Below are 19,154 nucleotides of genomic sequence, written 5' to 3'. Positions count from 1 at the left end.
CAGTTGATGAATGTTTATGAAATATTAAAATATTTTCATAAACTCCTGAAACAAGAAAAAATCACATATAACAAAAGCAGATAAACTTAAATTGTATAAATTAATTTGACTGCTAGATAACAATAATAAACTACTCATTAACATTTTTTTTTGTTTATTAAAAAACGTAATTATGTTTTATAAAGATTTAAGTTACTATTATTTTGAAACTTTGATAAATTTCTTGATTAATTGATCAAAAAACATTAAAAGAAAATAAATACCAAACATAATTTCGCTTATCAGAGAATTGCTAATTGAAAATAAAGGCAGAATTTTCGTAATTTGTTAATACAATTACAAATTCTCGTGTACATACTTCCACTGTATTCAGTATTTTAATTGTTATAAATTCAACATAAATGAAAATTTCGAAATTCACATGCAGGGACGGACTGTTAACTTTATTCGGCGGCTCTGGGCTAATATTGTATGGATTCCCAAGAATAACATTGTTTAGGACCAGTGTGCTAAAATTGTTAGTCGTACTGCCCAAAGTTTGGATTAGTTTGAGCCTGAACTGCAACTCATAAAGACCACATCTACAGCTCTAATTTGATGATTTAGGCATGGCCGTTATAAGTCCCCAAATTTAGCGGTCCGTCTCTGCACGCCTAAATCCGCCCCTGCTCAAATAACAAAAACATTATATATATTATTTAGAAGTTATGTGTTTAAAATTTTAATAAAATATAAGAAGAAAACTTTATTGGGTAAAAAATAGAGTGGAATTTAAAAGTAACAAAATTGTGTCGTGTCGGTAAGAAGTTTCTGAATTTTTATTATGGGCCAATCTGTTAACTTGTTTGATAATAATGGTTGGATTACTAGAGTATATAAATAAACTATGTATAAGATACCAAGTCTTTTAGTCTATACGTCTTATTGTATAAACAAATAGATAAGTAATACTTCAATATGAACAAAGGGGACCAAACGTAAACAATCCCGAATTACTCCGAATTCAAGTACTTTTATAAACACATAAATTCCCTTTTTCTTTGACATATAAAAGTGTTACTTTGTTTCTTCTTGTGATGATATTGAATGTAATAGTTATTTACATTTGTGGTAGCCTTGGCGACGATAAAGTCTTAATTTGTTGCAATTTAAATACTATTTTGAGAGAGTGCATTTGACGAATTTGAGCTTCTCAACCCACATCGGACAATGGACAAACACGTTAAGTGATCAAATTGAGCAAATTGTATTGATTGCGAAGACGGCAATTAAGAGAACGCGCTCAAATTGTGCGCAAATGATTTGCGCAATCCGTCGGTTGGTACCATTTGTACAAATATTTATCGATGGCGTTGCAAGTGCTTGTGCTCCATTTGACAGTTTGTACAAATGCATAAGGGAATCTCGTCGACCGGGCTCGTTTGGTAAATTGATGCGATGTCGGCGACCTGCGAGCGCGAAATCAGGGAGTTCATAAACACGTACAGGCAGCTGCCGGAACTGTGGAACACGAAGAGTCCTGAATACAGCGATCGCAACAAGAAGAACAGGGCCTACGAGATTCTCGTGGAGAAGTACAAACCTATTTGCTCGTTGGCGAACAGGAAGATCGTCACGAAGAAAATCAACTCGTTGAGGACGACGTACAGACGGGACATGAAAAAGATGAAGCAATGCCAGGTTACAGGGGAACCGTTCAAATCTACGTCTATTTTCTTCAACGATTTGAAATTTCTGGGCGAGCTGGTTGGTGCGGACGATGGGCCGACTACCTTTTCCCATAACCAATCGTCCAACTGGTTCGACTATGTTGTAAGTAAACGCTCGATGACTATTCACTTACTCTCTAGCCGCCACCTCCGCAACTGCTCCTAGTCTAAATGTGGAGGAACGCATTCACAATGCGCTTTTAATTGGAATACGTTTGGTGTCGTGCACACAGTAATTGGAATTTTAAGTAGTCCTCGTCCGTCTTCTATGAATAATTCTTAAAGGATTTTCATTTATGAATTAAAACTTGACGATCTCTAAATGCAAGCGCCATGCAAACGTCTATACCGGAAACAATGGTGTCATGACATTTGCACAAATCATTTCAAATTGGCGCGAAATCAAAAATTTCACTTCAGTAAATAATCTCTCTGATAACATACAATTATTACTTTAATCAAGAACTCGAAATTAAATAATCTAAGGATTATTTAAGTACTAAAATAATCAAAAAGTCCACAAAAGAACAATAATAATAAGAAACATTTTGACGTTTAAAATTTGGAGTTAATGTCAAATAATGCGCTCCTCACTTAAAGTCTTAGACTAAGCTAGATTACTTGGAATTTAAATGAACTAAATTTATTCAAATTAGAGCTATTGAAAATATGTTTAATATATATTATTAAATAAGACTTAAATACTTCGAATAATTTTTCAAATAAATATTTTTTTATAATTTATTGCATATATGCTCTTACAAACATACAAATTGTTATTTTAATTAAGTTTTAGTACTTTATTAATTCGAAGACTTATATCGGATTTAGATATAAATAATTTTACAGACAAAGTTGTTAATTTACTTTTGTATTTATCTCTAATTAATTATAATATATATATATATATGGATATGTTACATTTACATGTAAAGTGAGTTAAGTCAACCGCACCCGTAAATAAATCGATTATTCTCTGAAGTGTGCGAACGTTCGGCTTGTGTTTCAAGTGCTATGATTATCTAAATTATGAATACTACGTGGTGTTATGAATAAAAATGCATAGTTAATTAGATCTACATCCATTTGCGTATCATGGGTAATATTATTATATAATTATTTACAAATATCACGCAAAAAATATTCGCTTTATCCTTTAAAAAAAATATGCAATTAGTATTATTCATATATTTTTTAAATATTTTATTAATAAAAATAGTATATTAATATATAAACAATGCATTTACAAAAAGAGTAACTAAAACTATCTATAGATATTAGTGGTATAAATTATTTTAATGAATAATAAAATAATTGGATTCATATTTCCATAACCCGGACTTTTTTTAAATAAATAGTTTAGAAAGAGGATTTTCTGAATTGTTAAAGGTTAGTAGAAAGTCATAAAACCTTCCACAATTCAAGGTATACTAAATCTTGATTGTAAGATCATCTTTCTTAAGAATAAACGTGATAAGAAAGAAACGTGGTGTTGCTTATAATTTGATAAAAACTGGGGCTATTAACTTAGTTATTTTTGATCATTATTACATACATTAAAATATAATTAGATCTATTTTATTTTCTATTAAAATTTTACATCTCTTGATGTCCAATCAGCCACTAACAAAATCATAATTATCGCAAATGAATCTTTTCATCTTTTTGTAAAATTCCACTTTAACATTTTATAGTCAGTATCTTGTAACTCGGACAATTTCGATTGCTTTAGTTGCAATATTTACTTTCTGTTTTCTAGCTTTCTCTTGCTCCTTTTAAAATGATTGTTTTTCCCAATGTGCAATATTCATGCGAAAAGTGAGCATAAGATAATTCCAGTAATTAGTAATAATAAATAACTATTACAAACTTTAGTTAATTTACATTAGTTTCAGAGGCATTGAATGCAAATAATTTCTTGTTACATCAATTCTTTAGAATTGGAAAATGAATGTACATGTACATTTTTTATGATAACAAAAAATTAATATAGATTATTATAATTCTAAAAAAATACATTCATTTATGATTTTCAATTAAATATAACTTTTTATTAATCCATTATATTTAAACAAAGATAAAACTGGTTTATTTAATTTATTCCTAAAAATAGTTGCGTTCCAATTTTTAATTACTTTCCGACTTTCACATTGCGGTTTGGCTTTACACAATTTTCTTCTGCATCTCTTTACAATAACAAAAGGACCATTTTTTTTAAATACTAAATCGTTTTACGTTCTGCACGAATAGACGTAATTGTTTCATACATAAGAGAATGAAATGAACCGAAGAAATGTTATATTTTAATCGAACAGCAATTTTATTATTCGTTTGACCAAGAAGTCCATTATTGCAATGCTTTCCGCACTTTTCCGAATTAATTCTTATCGGCAAGATACAAGATTGGATTGTGTGTTTGGCATGAATCTAAATGTTATTATGAATATTAATATTGTTTCAGGATGTGAAACCTTCAATACCACACCTGATCAAAATAACAGAAGACAAACGAACGCACGAGAAGATAAACGATGACGATTCTGTGGAAAGCTACACGGAGCCAATAACCAACGACAATCATCACATCGACGAGTACGAAGCCCTAACGTGCAGTTGGGACTTGAAACTGCGAAAAATGGATGAAATCCAGAAGCTTTTAGCAGAGGAGCTCATCAACAAGATACTGACGAAAGGAATCTTCAACGAGCTGTGCAGATCAACGGATGTTGTGGACAGGAAAGAGCATGTTTGCAACGAACGTTCGAACGGCGTCGAAGACGAAGCGGATTCGGATCAGAGTTACCGTGAGGATAAGTACGTTCAGAAGAACAAGCGAAAATCGGAGGAGATGCTCCATAGTGAGTTCGATAAAAAGGCTAAGGTTCCCAAAGAAGACGAGGCGTTCTTCGTGTCCGTTATGCCGTCGATCGTAGGCATGACGGAGGATGAAAAACTGGACTTTCGAATGGAAGTGTTGCGCGTAATAAAACAGATAAAACACAGTAATCGCTTGAAATTAGAAAGCAATTCTTCAACGGAAAATCGATAATGCAATATATACGTGCAACGTAGAATTAAGATTGATTACTAAAGATATATATTGTTATTTATTTAATGAAAGACTTTTCATTTGTTTTATATTTTATACATTTTACATATTCTAATTATGTTATCGATGATATAAATATGAGGAGATGTTATTTTATTTTTATATTTCAAAATAATATTTGAATTAAATTTGTGCCAATTCTAATGACTATGATCTCAATAAATTTGATTTGCTAAATTAAATATTTTATCATTTCGAGCGTGTTACATATACAGTCAAAGTGTATTTATATTTTCGCTCTTCGAGTTGGTGTTTTTATTTACTAAAATAAAGTTTATTTGTTTGAGAAGATATATTATTAATTAGTAATATATTGTTTAATTAATATAAAAATAATTCGATTTTCTTATGGAAATTAATGAAAAGTAGTATATTCAAATTAAGATTATCTTCATTACAAAATAAAATTAAATTTCCCGCCTTGAAATATTTTTAATTAATATTGTTATTTATTATAATGAAATTAAATTAATTAAATTATATTATGTTTATTATTTGTCTTGCTATGAAATATTAATTAGATATAATTGTATGTTATTAGTTTTTTTTTGTTTTATAATGGATTTGATTCGTTTTTTAAGAGACAGTGACACATTCAAAATAAAAAAAGTGGAGATGCCAACTGATAGAAAACAATAGAAATATTCAAAAATTTTAAAATTTCAAATATTATTAATGATGTAATAAGTTGAGAACGTTCTTTGATCTATAATTTACTGGTGTACATTTTCTAAAATTGGAAATGTTCCCGTTTAGAGGTCGTTACGATGTTCGCCGAAAGGTGGAGCTTCCATCGACGGAGAGGTAACTCCGCGAGGCTGTCGTACACTTTGCAGTTCAATCAAAAACCTTTTTGGTGGAAAATTTCCCGAAGTGCAGCACGTGTTTATCGGTGTTTGTCTGTTCCAGTCAAAATTAAAAGAAATTACGTAAGTAAATAAGCAAAGATGCGCCGGAAGATCGGTTTTCGTGTAACGAAAGTAATCCGAGACGGCTGAGTAAGTAAAATGTGTAAATGTGGACTTAATAAATTGACCTTGCTTGCGAAAACCGATCTGCCAAATATTCAATTTCCTTTTTTACCTCAATCAAACGTGGTTTTTACCGTTCGCTATTGTTGCGTGAGTCACTGGTAATGCTTGATGAAGCAATGCAAATGGTTGTCACTTACTAATTTATTTAATGATCATCTCTGTTTGCCACAGAATGCCGTCTGATGCAAAGAAACGCGAACAACAACGTAAGAAGGATGCTGCAAAGGCTAGACAGGCTGGCAAGAAAGGACCAGCTGAGCAGAAAAAGGATGATGTGCAAGAGAAAGTCAACGGCACAACCACTAATGGCACCATCAAGGAGGTGCCCTTGTCAGCAGAGGAAGCATTGTGTGCCAAATTAGAATCTGATGCTAGGCTGAATGCTGAGGCCAGATCTTGCACAGGATCCTTGGCAGTGCATCCCAAGTCTAGGGATGTTAAAATTGCCAATTTTTCCATTACTTTCCATGGCTGTGAAATGTTGCAGGATGCTATGTTGGAATTGAATTGTGGTCGTAGATATGGATTATTGGGTCTTAATGGAAGTGGTAAGTGACAATACAATTTGATTTCTTAATATTTAGTGTTATTTAATTTTTTTTTTTTATTTATGAAAATTTTATTATTATAGGTAAATCCACTGTTTTGGCTGTGCTGGGTAATAGGGAAGTTCCAATTCCTGATCATATAGATATATTCCATTTGACACGCGAGATTGCCGCTTCTGATAAGTCAGCTTTGAAGTGTGTAATGGACGTAGATGAGGAGCGCGTGCGGTTAGAGAAATTGGCTGAACAATTGGTCGCCTGTGAAGATGACGAAGCTCAAGAACAGCTTATGGACATCTACGAACGTCTCGATGATATGTCCGCAGATACTGCCGAAGCTCGCGCAGCTAACATCTTGCACGGTCTTGGCTTCGATAAAGATATGCAGGCGAAGGCAACAAAAGATTTCAGCGGAGGTTGGAGAATGCGTATCGCTTTGGCCAGAGCTCTTTATGTTAAACCTCACTTGTTGCTGTTGGATGAGCCCACAAACCATTTGGATTTGGACGCCTGTGTGTGGCTCGAAGAGGAACTGAAAGACTACAAGCGTATTTTGGTCATCATTTCACATTCACAAGTAAATATTGACACATAACGACAAATTTAACGATATCATTCATTCTTCTTTTTTTTCAAATAGGATTTCTTGAACGGTGTGTGTACCAATATCATCCACGTAAATAAGAAAAGGCTTAAGTATTATACTGGTAACTACGATGCTTTCGTCAGAACTCGCATGGAGTTGCTCGAAAATCAAATGAAGCAGTACAATTGGGAACAGGACCAGATTAACCACATGAAGAACTACATCGCTAGATTCGGTCACGGTTCCGCCAAGTTGGCCAGACAGGCACAAAGTAAAGAAAAGACTTTGGCGAAGATGGTTGCACAAGGTTTGACCGAGAAGGTGGTCAGCGATAAAATATTGAACTTTTACTTCCCGAGCTGTGGCAAGGTTCCTCCGCCAGTCATCATGGTGCAGAACGTCAGTTTTAGATACAACGATGACACCCCATTCATTTACAGGAACTTAGAGTTCGGTATCGATCTGGACACGAGGTTGGCTCTCGTGGGTCCCAATGGTGCCGGCAAATCAACTTTGCTTAAACTGTTGTACGGAGATTTGGTTCCAACCGAGGGAATGATCAGGAAGAACTCGCATTTGAGAATCGCCAGATATCACCAACATTTACACGAGCTGCTCGATTTGGATGTGACTCCTTTGGATTACATGATGAGAGCTTTCCCTCAAGTTAAGGAACGCGAAGAAATGAGGAAAATCATTGGCAGATACGGTTTGACAGGCAGGCAACAGGTCTGCCCGATTAGACAATTATCCGACGGTCAGAGATGCAGAGTCGTATTTGCATGGTTGGCATGGCAGACACCTCATTTGCTGTTACTCGACGAACCTACTAACCATCTTGACATGGAAACGATCGATGCTCTTGCAGAAGCCATCAACGATTACGACGGTGGCATGGTTTTAGTTAGTCACGACTTCAGACTGATTAGTCAGGTAATTTCACAATATTCTCTCCACCGCATGATCTATTTACTGTAATTACTCTGTTTTTGTTTAGGTCGCTCAAGAAATTTGGGTTTGCGAAAAGGGAACGTGCACAAAGTGGCAAGGTGATATCCTCCAATACAAGCAGCATCTCAAGACCAAGGTTCTTAAGGATAACGCTAAACGAAAATAATTCGTTTAGACACAAATTTAGCTATATTGTTTTACACCTTTATTTATTCAGTAATTAATATTACAAATGTTGCTTAGCTAAATTTTATCTGGACATTTTTTTCTGTGTTCTAGTTGCAGTAATTAAATATGGAATGTACTCATCATATGTCGTGTTGTAGTGCATTAATATTAAAAACAAACTAAAGGAAAACCTTCATCATTCTATGGTCTTGTCCAGCCTATGGTTGTAGAATTATAAAAGAAAACAAAGAAATTCGGTGTACTGCAATTTTTCTTATATTTTAATTCAATTATTATTGTGTATTGGCGAAATATAAATTTTTTAAGACATGATGATATTGAATGTATCTAGTTTATTTTATATATTTTCAAAAACAGAATTACATTTATTTAATAATTTAAAAAGGCGAAAGCTATTGTCTTTAATATCATTGTATAATAATAATAACAACAAAAGAAACTAGTAACTATTCTCTCACATCGTTTAAACCTAAATTACAAGAAAAGTATTATCTTCGTTAAATGTATGCTAATATGGATATATGGCTTCGTAATAGGAATAAATGTTGTGTGTGTACCTTCCTTCATCATCTTCGGCGTTAACAATTAGCGAAGACTAATAGTATATATATATAGCTTACTCTAAATTACATCTGACTCTACGGTAACGTCTTGCTATGTTTTTGTACATACTTTTAGTAAATGCAACGGAATAGGTAAAGTGTAATAATTTATATATCGATTATAATAAATCACCAATTTTATTTAAAATAAAAATTTACAAAGAAACAGTTAATAATACATATTTATCTAAGGCCTCCACTTAATCCGTTGTCTTTTTGCGTCCCCTCTTCGGTTTCGCAATCTCTTCTTCCGATTCCTCTTTAATTTTGCTCAGCGTGGTTTTCAACTTTGTACCTTTCTTTCCCGCTGCGGATTCTCCATCAGAATCTAAAACGAAATTATTGAATAAGTTACATACTTTTAATTTGATTTATATAATTTACCGGAGACTTCGGATTTCGATTTACGTCTGGATGATCTCCTTGGTTCAACAGACGCATCACTCGCCACAGAATCCTAAATTACAAATTGTATTTAATTTGTGCATAAGAATATTACTAACACACTATACCTGTGATGATTTTCTGGTTCTTCTTGTTGGCGTTAACGGGACGGCCTCATCTTGTATTTCTACTGAAGCGCTTCTGCCTCTACGTAAAGCTACTAAAAAGTAATTCAGTTGAACTCTCGTTATTTGGATAATATAATTTGTTTACATACTTTTTGGAGGACTATCTTCGGTTACACCTTTAGTTTTCCTCTTTCTAGGCGTTAAGACTTTTTGATTCGAAGATACGCTGCTTGTCTTCTTACTGCGAGCAGTATCGACGCTGCTGCTTGCAATACTAGAAGTTGGTGAACTTTGTAATATTCCTTGTTCTTCTGGATCTGCTTCACCTAAAAATACATAAACAGCATTAAAGAACTATTGAATTTGTAAATATTTTTTTTCGTTCTTCCTTCAAATCTTGTTTTTTTTTATTGTTCACATTGAGTAAACAAAAATATTGTTATTACCTTTAAATTCTTCTTTGTCCATTAATTCGAGGGGATTTAATTTATCGAAATCTAAATCCCCCTTTTCATCGCTTAGGTTCTTTTCAAGAAGAACCTTTTGATTTCTGGTAAGTTTTCGTTTTGTGGTATAAGCCGTTATTGCTTCAGATTTAGTTTCCTCATCGATTGCAGGTAAAGCCGTCGAGGTTCTTCTTGCTCTGGTTTTCGGCGTGGCTGGAGCCTCCTCGACATTATCAACGCTTTTCGCGCGAATCGATCGTCTCTTCGGTACAGTCACTTCGACATCAACACTAGCGCTTCTGGTGCGCGCCGTTGCTTTCTTGGACGCCGACACTGATGGCGATTCCGTCGAAGTGCTGGAGCGTCTAGGACGAAGCACTCTTGTCGGTGTATCTACTACCGGTGAATTAGTACCAGATTCAGCTAATGATCGCCTTCTGGTCTTTATTGGAGACAATATTTCTGTGTTCTTAACCGAAGTCGATCTTCGTCTTTTAGCTACAACCGTCTTTTCTGGTGTTATATTCTCTGCAAGCTTAATTTCATCTGGAAATATACAAATTAAATAAAAAACAAAATTCAAAAGTACAACGATTTACCTGAAGGGATATCTTCTTTGATTTCGGAAGCCAAATCGCTTTCTGTAAACAAAACAAACCAATAAAACTAATATAACCTATTATAATGAAAAACTTGCCTGATTTAGAATTATCAAACGTGTCGCCGAGTTTAAATGTTGGGGCTACATAACTATCATCCATTGTCTCCAATTGATCGGTCAAATTTAATTCGATCTTCGGTTCATTCACCCACTGAGTTTTATCGAAGATATCGGTCATTCTTCTACCAGCATTTTTCTTGGATGTTACATCTACGATTACGTCAGTTACATCTAATTCATCATCTTGTATAGACACGTTCTTCGCTAATTCCAAAGTAGTACTCTCTTTTAAAATTTCGGAATCTTCTTTTTCCATCGACTTATTTTTTTCTACCAAATTAATGGTAGTTTCTACTGACAGTGATTCATTATCTTCCTGCTTACTTTCTTTAGCGATCAATATATTCTCGACTACATCTATTTGATTGTTTCGTTTAGTAGAAGTAGATTCTTTTGTATCTTTAATGATGGACTCAGTGATTTCTGCAGTTTTATCATCTTCATCCGAACTGGACACTTGTAAAACAAGTTGTTCACTTTCATCAGATGAATTCATCAAACTTCTGATATTCTGCACATGTTTTGTTGAAGTATGCAAACTACTATTACCCACATTATCAGTAATCCGCTGATCGTGTTCGATGTTGACATCGCTATTTGCATCGTTGCGAGTATTACTACTCGAGTTGGCGCTTTCGATGACTTCATTGGGTAGAATTGACTCTGTATTGCAAGAACCATCGGAGATCACTTCAATTGCATCATTGGAAACTTCATTAATTGTGCTGGACTGATTAGAATCCGATTCGTCAATTACTGCCACGTTATGGACATTTTCAGAACCTGTATTGCTATAACTTTCAATATCTGTGGACAAAAAAAAACAATAAAATATCCTTCCAACATCATTTACTTGTATTACCTTCTGTTGAAGTAGGATCATCTGTAAGTATAGACAAAGCCACACTGGAGTTACTAGAATCCCTTTCGACAATTTCGTTACGGCTAGTCGAAGAATGTTTATTGCGTGGACATTTATTATCGTTACCTTCAGTTGAATCTTTACTGGATTGATTAGAATCCGCTTCGACAATTACGCACACATTATGGTCATTCTCAGAATCTGAATTGCTAGAACCTTCATTATCTGAGAATATAAAAAAAAACTATAAAATATCCATATAACAATATTTCATTCTATTACCTTCCGTTGAATCAGGTTCGTTTGTGCTTGATTGATTGGAATCGGATTCGTCAATGACTGCCACATTATGGTCAATCTCAGAATCTGTATTGTTCTGACTATAAATATCTGAGAACAAAAATCAATAAAATACCCAATACGAGATCATTCAATTATAATACCTGAACTATCATCTGTAGGTATAGACAAAACGATGGTGGAGTTATTAGAATCCCCTTCGATGATTACGTTACGGCTAGTCGTGTAATGTGTTTTGCGTAAACCTTCATTAACTGATAACAGAAATCAATATATACAATATACATACAACAACGTTCAATTCTATTACCTTCTGTTGATTCATGTCCGTCTGTACTGGATTGATTAGAATCCGCATCGACAATTACCCCCACGTTATGGTCACTTTCAGAATCGGTATTGCTTGAACCATTGGAGAACTCTTCAATTGCAAGATTGAAAACTTCTTTATCTAATAACGAAAATCTATAAAATATCCAATCAACATCGCTAAATTATATTACCTTCATTATCACTAATATCTTCGATTTCATCTATATCCATTTCTTCTTCTTCATCGAAAACATCATCGGGTTGTCCATACGAGAATACGTTAATACTTTGATCTTCTTCAATCCTAGTCATTGTTTTGCTGGATTCTTCGTGCGAGTCAACTTTGACTTTTTCGGTGTTTCCTTCGATTTTCTTCTCATGTATATTTTTGCTCTCGATTTTATCGGTTATCTCCTCGATGACATTGCCCATCACTTTCTTTACAACCTCCGTTTTACTAAACGAAGTTTCTACAGTGATCGTCGAAGATTTCTCCACATCGATATCGATTACAGGCGTCGAACGCATTTTGGTGATGGCATTATTTTCCAATACCATTCTGGATAAAGACTTCCTAGCCGACACTCGTTTCTTAGATTTAAGATTCTGCTCTGGACTTAAGATTTCTACATTGGTAGTAGCGGAAGATGAGGACGGGCTCGAAGTTTCCGATTTATTTAATCGTGGACTGGAACGCATTGGAGGTCTCTCCAAGATGTCTGCAATAAGATAAACGGTTATTGTGATTCGTGCAAAAACAAGATTAACCATGTAATCACCTCCTTTGTAACTCTTTCTGGATTTAGGACTGCCCGGAACAGGACTCTTCTCACGTTTCAGGAAGATCTCCGGAATGGTTAACATTTTTTCGGATTTCTCCTCTTTCACAGGCTCGGCTTCTTCTATGGATGCTTCAGGGGAGTAAAACGTTTCGTTATCGGTGGAAAGCGAAGTGCTTTTATTTTCCGTAACTACATTTGTTATGCTAATATCTGAGACTTCTGGTAATGGGTTTATTTGAAGAGAATTATTCACATCTTCAGAAGAATTAAATTTCGATTCGCTCGACGCACTGCCAGACTGAGTTAAACTGGATGACCTATTAATGCCGGAAAATCTTACTCCGTGATTTTTTATCAAAGATTTTCTTGGAGCAATGCCGCAACTTATCTATATATAAATATATGAAATAGTAAGATTTTTTTTGTATAGCATAATTAATAAAATATCAATACCTTTGATTTAGAACTGTCCATAATTTTAGTAGAATGCAGAAAAGATACATCATAATCATCGTCTTCAAGATCGTCGATTTCATCCAAGTTTTCAGGAGTTGTAGAGTTGCCTCGGTCTACCGGTGATTTTGATCTATCCCGTACTTTTGTCACCTAAAAAAACATCAAATCATATAGCAATTGACTCTTCAGCAGAATAATCTGTGTGTAATAAAAATTAACCTTTAGAATGCTTTGTGGCGTTGTACTCATAGAATCCAGTTGATCCTTCAGGTTAAGCGATTTCTTCACGATGATCGGCGTTTCGATCTTCGTCAGACGCTTTATTTCACCGCTATCATTGTTGGCCGGAGTATGCACGGACTCCCGTGGACTGAGCTTGGATTTCTTTGGCGGTGTTGGTATCTCTGAGACGTTATCCTTGGGAAAGTTGTCCACCAATTTTGGATAGATTAGATCCGATCTCAACCTTTTCCGGGGCGGCAGATATAGCGGAGGCCTGACGAACGGAAAATCTTCATCTGTGAGTTTGTAGGAGCAATTGGACTCAACATCTGAATCCGCCAGCCAAGTTTCACGTGCTTTCGTTATCGAGGCAATCAATAAATCCGATTTATACTTCATGTGTTCCTTCGAATTGTGCAAAAATACCGACATAGGTTCGGTGACAAATTCTGGAAAACGAACAAAAATTAATTAATAAATACGATTGCAACTATACAAATATTACCTTTATTGAATAATTTTGCTTTCTGGTTAATGCAAGTATTCAGGATCTTCTTATCGATCTTCGGCATATAATCGCTGAGTGTTTCTGTAATGCATTTACCAACGTTGAACTCGAGAACTTTATCTTTATTTTCACACTGGGATTGATAGAAATCGAACATTCGGCTCCTCTGAATATAGTAAACAGATTGGAAGTTAACTTCATTTTCATAGGAATTCTCCTTCATGAATTTAAATAAAGCCTCCTCTTCGATCCGCGACAAATTCAAATTATTCAAATCGTTCAATTGATTGGTTTTCAAGCACTCTACAAAAAAATAAACAATACATTTGAATACGTTTAATCAAACAGATCTAATGAAGTTACCTTTAAATATAATATCGAGTAGTTCTGTGTTTCCAAAATGCTTTCGTTGCAAGGCAAATGCTTCAGATAATAATTTGTTATTCACAAGTAAAGATATATTGAGCCTAATATCGTCTATACTTGTTAGCGGTATTTGACGACCCTAAAATTAAATATATAACATATTTGAAATAAATTGATTTGTATGATTTCATACCTTCATATATAAAAGAGCCATTTTTTCTTGATCTTGTAGAATTAAAGACTCTATTAAGTATTTATGTTGCCACGATTCTAAATCAGCCGGTTTAATCATTGGATCACTAAGGTTTTCAGTTGCAGTCTACAATTAAAAAATAAAGTATAATATTTAGATTTTCAACATATGCAGTCTTTAATAAAATTATGGACAGTCTTAAATAATAATAAATACCTCTAATTCACCGTGATCCAGTTGCCAAAAACCTTGTATTATTTTTGTAACACTTGGAGACATGTTGAATATATTCGGGAACTTGATTAGAGTTGGTAGAATAGTTTTATATCTAGAATAACATTATAAACAATGGATACGAACATTTATATGTACTCACTGTTCGTCGTCCAAAGTCATAGCTAGATCCAGTAATAAATAAGTCACTATAGTGTGCTTTAGTTGCATGTCAATATTCTCGATTAGGTAAGTTCTCAGTAAGACTTGTATTGACGAAGGTGGGTATTGGCCAGTGCCCCCATCGCATTTCCACTCTCTACAATATATAAATAATAAAAAAATACTCTATCAAATGTACCAATAAAATTACCTTTCTAGTGCTTCTCCGCCAATGTCTGTGATTTTATCTATATACAATAAGAAGTCACTCTGGTAAATATCATTACTTTTAATTAAAATATTTAAATTGGCTCTCCTAAAACAATGTCTTAAGAAATTTTTCAAAGGAATTAAAGAATTATTTATACCTCTCGTTGTAATAAGACTTCAGGGATTCGACGGAGTACGGCAATTGCAGTTTACCTTCATCCAAGTCCGGACGTTGCTCATTATTGGTAAATTCTGGTAGCAAACCCACGTTGATCAACCATCCCAAGACATCCAGATAAGTATATACTCTCGTCAGGCAATCTCTTTGCTTGATCGTTATTTCTATAAATAGAATCAAGGATAATCACATAACTGCAAAAACCGATAGACCATACCTGGATTAATAAGGAACTGCGAGCATTTGTTGCATATAAAACTGTACACATTTTTCAGGATATAAATTTGTTTTCTGCATTTGCTCAGCATGCTCGAAGAGTTCGCATCCATTTTAGTACCAGTTTGATCAAACAAGGGAACACCTGTAATTTTGCATTGAAAATTAAGCGGCACGTGCGAAAGATGCAGACGAGTATTTGTGTTAATTTGAGCAAAATCTTACATAATTTATCAGCATTGTTTTTCAAGGTATTTGCACGTTGCCAGGCCCAATTCAGAAGTAAATCTAGAGACAGTCCAGCTGCCCTGTGACTTCCGTTACCCCAAGAAGTCGCGCATTTGCAAATCCAACTTTCCATGCGGTTTTCCAACGCAACGCTTAATAAATGTTCCCTTTGTTGGGCCTTTAATCAAATCAATATATATATTTTTAGTATCAATGAATTTCTTTTCATATAATTTTCAGTTCTTTTAATGTTAAGGAGTTTGAGAGGAAAAAGGAAATGTTACCTGGGTAGGTTTCAAATGCAGCCAAAATCTTTAGGAAGAAGGTATGAACATAATAGATTATCTATTGCCAGAATATTTCAATAGTGTTAAGAATGCTGAAATTCAAGCAAATTGTACAGAACAAACTGTAAATGATTCATATTTGAATGAGTTTGTTCCTTTTGTAATTGAAATGAAGATATCCTTACCAAGCTTATATTCATATAGGATTCCATGAAGAGCGGAGTCAAGCCCAACGTAATGCTGGATTGATACAGTTCACCTGGTTTCATTAATGCTAAAGGACCGGCCATCTCCATGTTCCGATACAGCTGTTTCTGCAATCCGTGATTCTTCACAAAGTATATTTCCATTTCACTAATACAGCACAAATCTAAGAGCAAATTTAAGAATATGTTTAGTATTAAGTTCAATTTTTGTTTTTTTTTAAATCGTATTCACCAAAGGATAGAGAAGCTGGATAATAATGTTCTTCGAGCCTTTGGGCACCGACGAACGACCTTATCGTGGCGCCGTCAATGTGCACGTTCATTAATGGAAAAGTCTCAGAGTTATGTTTTTTAATCAAATCTGATATGCAGACTATAGACATATAAGATTTACATTGATGATAATGCGGAGCACCTAAAATAGACAAATTAAATATTGACTATATATTTTTAAAATTTGTAACTTACTAGGCATTTGTTCTTTGTACCATTGGTTCAAGTCAAAAACACTCAAGTACGTGTGGACGATATTGTTTTTGCAGACGACGTTCCATACCATTTCGCATAAAGTGTAGGAATCTTCATTGTATTCAAGCATTGAATTGGTAACGCTATTCAAACCTTTACTGAATGATTCCAATTTGATGCACTGCGCACCAATAGCAAGATCATCTTTATTGTCGATCATACTTAAATCTGCTTGAAATCTGACCGCACACGACAACAAATTCTGAAACAGTACATTAGCAATAAGAAATAATTCTTTTCAAATGACATTATGATCCATACAGAATATAAGTATCCGTAACCTTCGTGCCAATCTTTAGATTCGTAACTGAGTGAATAAAGGGCAGCTAACGGGAAGCTTTTATCATTTGTATCGCTGCTACTGTAAATAGCCCAAAAGTAGCAAAACGCTCTTGGATCGTCGACAGGTTCCTACAATTATTAGTAGAACTTTAGTCATCATTTTTTGTATCAATTCTATTTACTTACTAATATCGCGAAATAGGAAATTGGAATGTTTTCCGAGTATACGGGCGATGTGTATATAAGATTCATGTTGATCAAATCCCATATTTGCAATGCCCCAAAGTTGAATCCGACGAATAAGGAACTTAATTGAGGCGCATAGTGAAGGGAACTGATCACGACCTCCTCTTTGTTAACGTGAATGCGATCCTCCCCGTTTTGTCCTTTCAATATAAAATGAGGAGCCCTCCCCACATCTACAAAAAAGAATCCAGTCATACAATATTTAAACTATATATGACTTAGTTATTACCATTTAAATGAATGGCAAGATGATTGTTCTCTAGTTCAGCTGCTTTTCTGGATTGCTCAATACTGTTAATATCATTTACAGACAAAATTGTCAATTGAGATGGATCCACTTCTCCTTTGATTTCAGAAATCCCATTTATTTTCAGTGCTAATTAAATTTATAAATTAATTATTGTATACATCTTTAAATGTCATCAATAGAATTACCTTCATTTATGGCTTGTCTGCATAAGTCAACAACTAAAATATCTCCTTGGTACATGCCAACAGAAAGGGCTCCATCAAAATTGTTCAATGGCCCAGGAAAACTAGAATCCTCATTTCCTGCATTCACCACTGATATATAAGTTACCTTTTGAGGAGTTTGAATTGCTCTCAGAACCCGCCATGATATGTTATCAAAGATGCAGACCATACCACCATTGATGCATTCCAAACCAATCACCAAAATGGAGCTATCCGAGAATTGTGTATTTAGCTCTTTCACACAGGTTATTTGAGTATCAGTGTCTTTCGCAGCAGCTCCAAAAGTGTAATCTCCTATCTTGTTGCCTGTTTTGGTTTCTCTTATTTCCAGGTATGGACCACATGTCATCCACATAAACTTGGTGTTCGATATGAAACCAGACAGCTTAAGTAGATTATCTAGAGAAATGTTAAAAAGTTTAATTGAAATGATAATAACGTAAGTGCACACAAAATTAAAAACACTTACCTGCACTGCTATGTACATCCAAGAAATCCTGCAAGGAATATTGATTTCGAACAACCTTTTGAATATCATATGAAGCCATCTTTTTGGGATTTCAACAGCTTCACTACTCCAATGTTAAAATGCCATTAATTCATATTAGCCTGATTAATGGAGTTGAGTAATTTTGGTAAAAAAACAATAAAACGCGCAAACAAATTAGACAATATTTTGAAATTATTATTTCAGCGGCATAACCTATATTTCACGTCCTTTTATTTCGGTTACTTTTTTATATCATGTCCCATTGGATTCTGGTAGGTCAAATTTAAATAAGGACAACAGCGCTGGTGGCGAGAACTTCAATTAAAAACATGTATTATTCACGTTTATTTATATCATTCAAATTACGTAACGAAGGACAATAATCTTTAAAATTCATTGGCATTATAAATTATACAATATGTACGTGGGAGCGCCAGTTCTTTTTATATTAACAGATGTTAATCATCACTATTACAACTTAAGTCCCAAATGATCTAGCTTTCTTTATGTATCTTCTTTTCCAGAAGTGCAGTGGAAGTGTAAGAAAAATGACTCGCTTAACGAGCACCTCGCATAACGAGCATTTCGCTTAACGAGCAAAATTAATTGTAAGAAAAATGACTGCTTAACGAGCGACGTTTCACATAACGGGTGATGATGAGAAGAGAAGTCCCGGATAGCGCGCCTGCTACATCATTTTTAATACTTGTGTACACATATTATGTGTATATTTAATATGTTTTACTATACGAGTAAAAATCCGGAAATTTTGGAACAGATTAAACTCGTTAAACGAGGTTCCACTGTATATATTAAAGTATTTTAAACTAATTAATGAATTACATTTATATATTACTTAATTAACACTCTATTACATCTAGATTGAAATATTTTGTTACGTCAATTATCAAATGAACTGTTAAATGATATAAAAAAGTAAGGTAATTGTTGAAATCTATAGTTACTTCATTTCTGAGAAAACTGTTAATGTCATTCAAAATTATTTGTAATTTCCTTATTTATATG

General features: G+C 34.2%; 3 protein-coding genes across 4 annotated transcripts; 2 read left to right on the top strand and 1 right to left on the bottom strand.

Moving 5' to 3' along the window:
- The first annotated feature begins 1,067 nt into the window (after positions 1-1,067).
- On the top strand, positions 1,068-4,824 carry LOC108563526. The gene is made up of 2 exons (XM_017922225.1): positions 1,068-1,812; positions 4,171-4,824. Exons 1-2 carry the CDS (start codon positions 1,438-1,440, stop codon positions 4,756-4,758), a joined length of 963 nt encoding a protein of 320 aa, XP_017777714.1. The 5' UTR covers positions 1,068-1,437; the 3' UTR covers positions 4,759-4,824.
- Positions 4,825-5,604: 780 nt separating this feature from the next.
- On the top strand, positions 5,605-8,565 carry LOC108563521 (ATP-binding cassette sub-family F member 2). Its single transcript, XM_017922219.1, has 5 exons — positions 5,605-5,747; positions 6,024-6,400; positions 6,484-6,977; positions 7,041-7,919; positions 7,984-8,565. Exons 2-5 carry the CDS (start codon positions 6,025-6,027, stop codon positions 8,101-8,103), a joined length of 1,869 nt encoding a protein of 622 aa, XP_017777708.1. The 5' UTR covers positions 5,605-5,747; position 6,024; the 3' UTR covers positions 8,104-8,565.
- A 153-nt stretch (positions 8,566-8,718) lies between these two features.
- On the bottom strand, positions 8,719-18,370 carry LOC108563519 (protein ELYS). 2 transcript variants are annotated; one of them, XM_017922216.1, is made up of 32 exons: positions 18,108-18,370; positions 17,600-18,037; positions 17,394-17,540; positions 17,105-17,337; positions 16,898-17,047; positions 16,577-16,838; positions 16,341-16,523; positions 16,088-16,272; positions 15,613-15,793; positions 15,389-15,532; positions 15,152-15,335; positions 14,995-15,099; positions 14,785-14,940; positions 14,625-14,736; positions 14,409-14,534; positions 14,213-14,354; positions 13,847-14,152; positions 13,339-13,790; positions 13,117-13,269; positions 12,661-13,051; positions 12,073-12,600; positions 11,880-12,020; positions 11,713-11,823; positions 11,552-11,659; positions 11,270-11,494; positions 10,384-11,214; positions 10,286-10,327; positions 9,687-10,232; positions 9,390-9,566; positions 9,241-9,332; positions 9,113-9,185; positions 8,719-9,056 (listed from the first exon to the last, which is right to left on the bottom strand). In XM_017922216.1, the coding sequence occupies exons 1-32, from the start codon at positions 18,184-18,186 to the stop codon at positions 8,929-8,931; spliced, it is 7,131 nt and encodes a 2,376-aa protein (XP_017777705.1). In that variant the 5' UTR covers positions 18,187-18,370; the 3' UTR covers positions 8,719-8,928. The 2 variants fall into 2 exon arrangements, with proteins under 2 accessions (XP_017777705.1, XP_017777706.1); XM_017922217.1 differs by having other exon boundaries at positions 9,241-9,329.
- Positions 18,371-19,154: the final 784 nt, after the last annotated feature.

Source organism: Nicrophorus vespilloides, unplaced genomic scaffold, assembly GCF_001412225.1.
Source record: "Nicrophorus vespilloides isolate i.1.1-1 unplaced genomic scaffold, Nicve_v1.0, whole genome shotgun sequence".
Lineage (NCBI taxonomy): Eukaryota > Metazoa > Arthropoda > Insecta > Coleoptera > Silphidae > Nicrophorus > Nicrophorus vespilloides.
Note: the sequence above shows the minus strand (reverse complement) of the source record. Positions and strands in the feature narration are given on the sequence as shown.

Excerpts from the sequence above, each read along its gene's own strand:
- LOC108563526 (XM_017922225.1), top strand. The coding sequence starts at position 1,438 with ATGTCGGCGACCTGCGAGCGCGAAATCAGGGAGTTCATAAACACGTAC. Across the intron at positions 1,813-4,170 it reads CCAACTGGTTCGACTATGTT|GATGTGAAACCTTCAATACC; the intron begins GTAAGTAAACGC and ends ATATTGTTTCAG.
- LOC108563521 (XM_017922219.1), top strand. The coding sequence starts at position 6,025 with ATGCCGTCTGATGCAAAGAAACGCGAACAACAACGTAAGAAGGATGCT. Across the intron at positions 6,401-6,483 it reads ATTGGGTCTTAATGGAAGTG|GTAAATCCACTGTTTTGGCT; the intron begins GTAAGTGACAAT and ends TTATTATTATAG. Across the intron at positions 6,978-7,040 it reads TCATCATTTCACATTCACAA|GATTTCTTGAACGGTGTGTG; the intron begins GTAAATATTGAC and ends TTTTTCAAATAG.
- LOC108563519 (XM_017922216.1), bottom strand. The coding sequence starts at position 18,186 with ATGGCTTCATATGATATTCAAAAGGTTGTTCGAAATCAATATTCCTTG. Across the intron at positions 17,541-17,599 it reads CAGACAAGCCATAAATGAAG|CACTGAAAATAAATGGGATT; the intron begins GTAATTCTATTG and ends AAATTTAATTAG. Across the intron at positions 15,336-15,388 it reads GCAGTTCCTTATTAATCCAG|AAATAACGATCAAGCAAAGA; the intron begins GTATGGTCTATC and ends TTCTATTTATAG.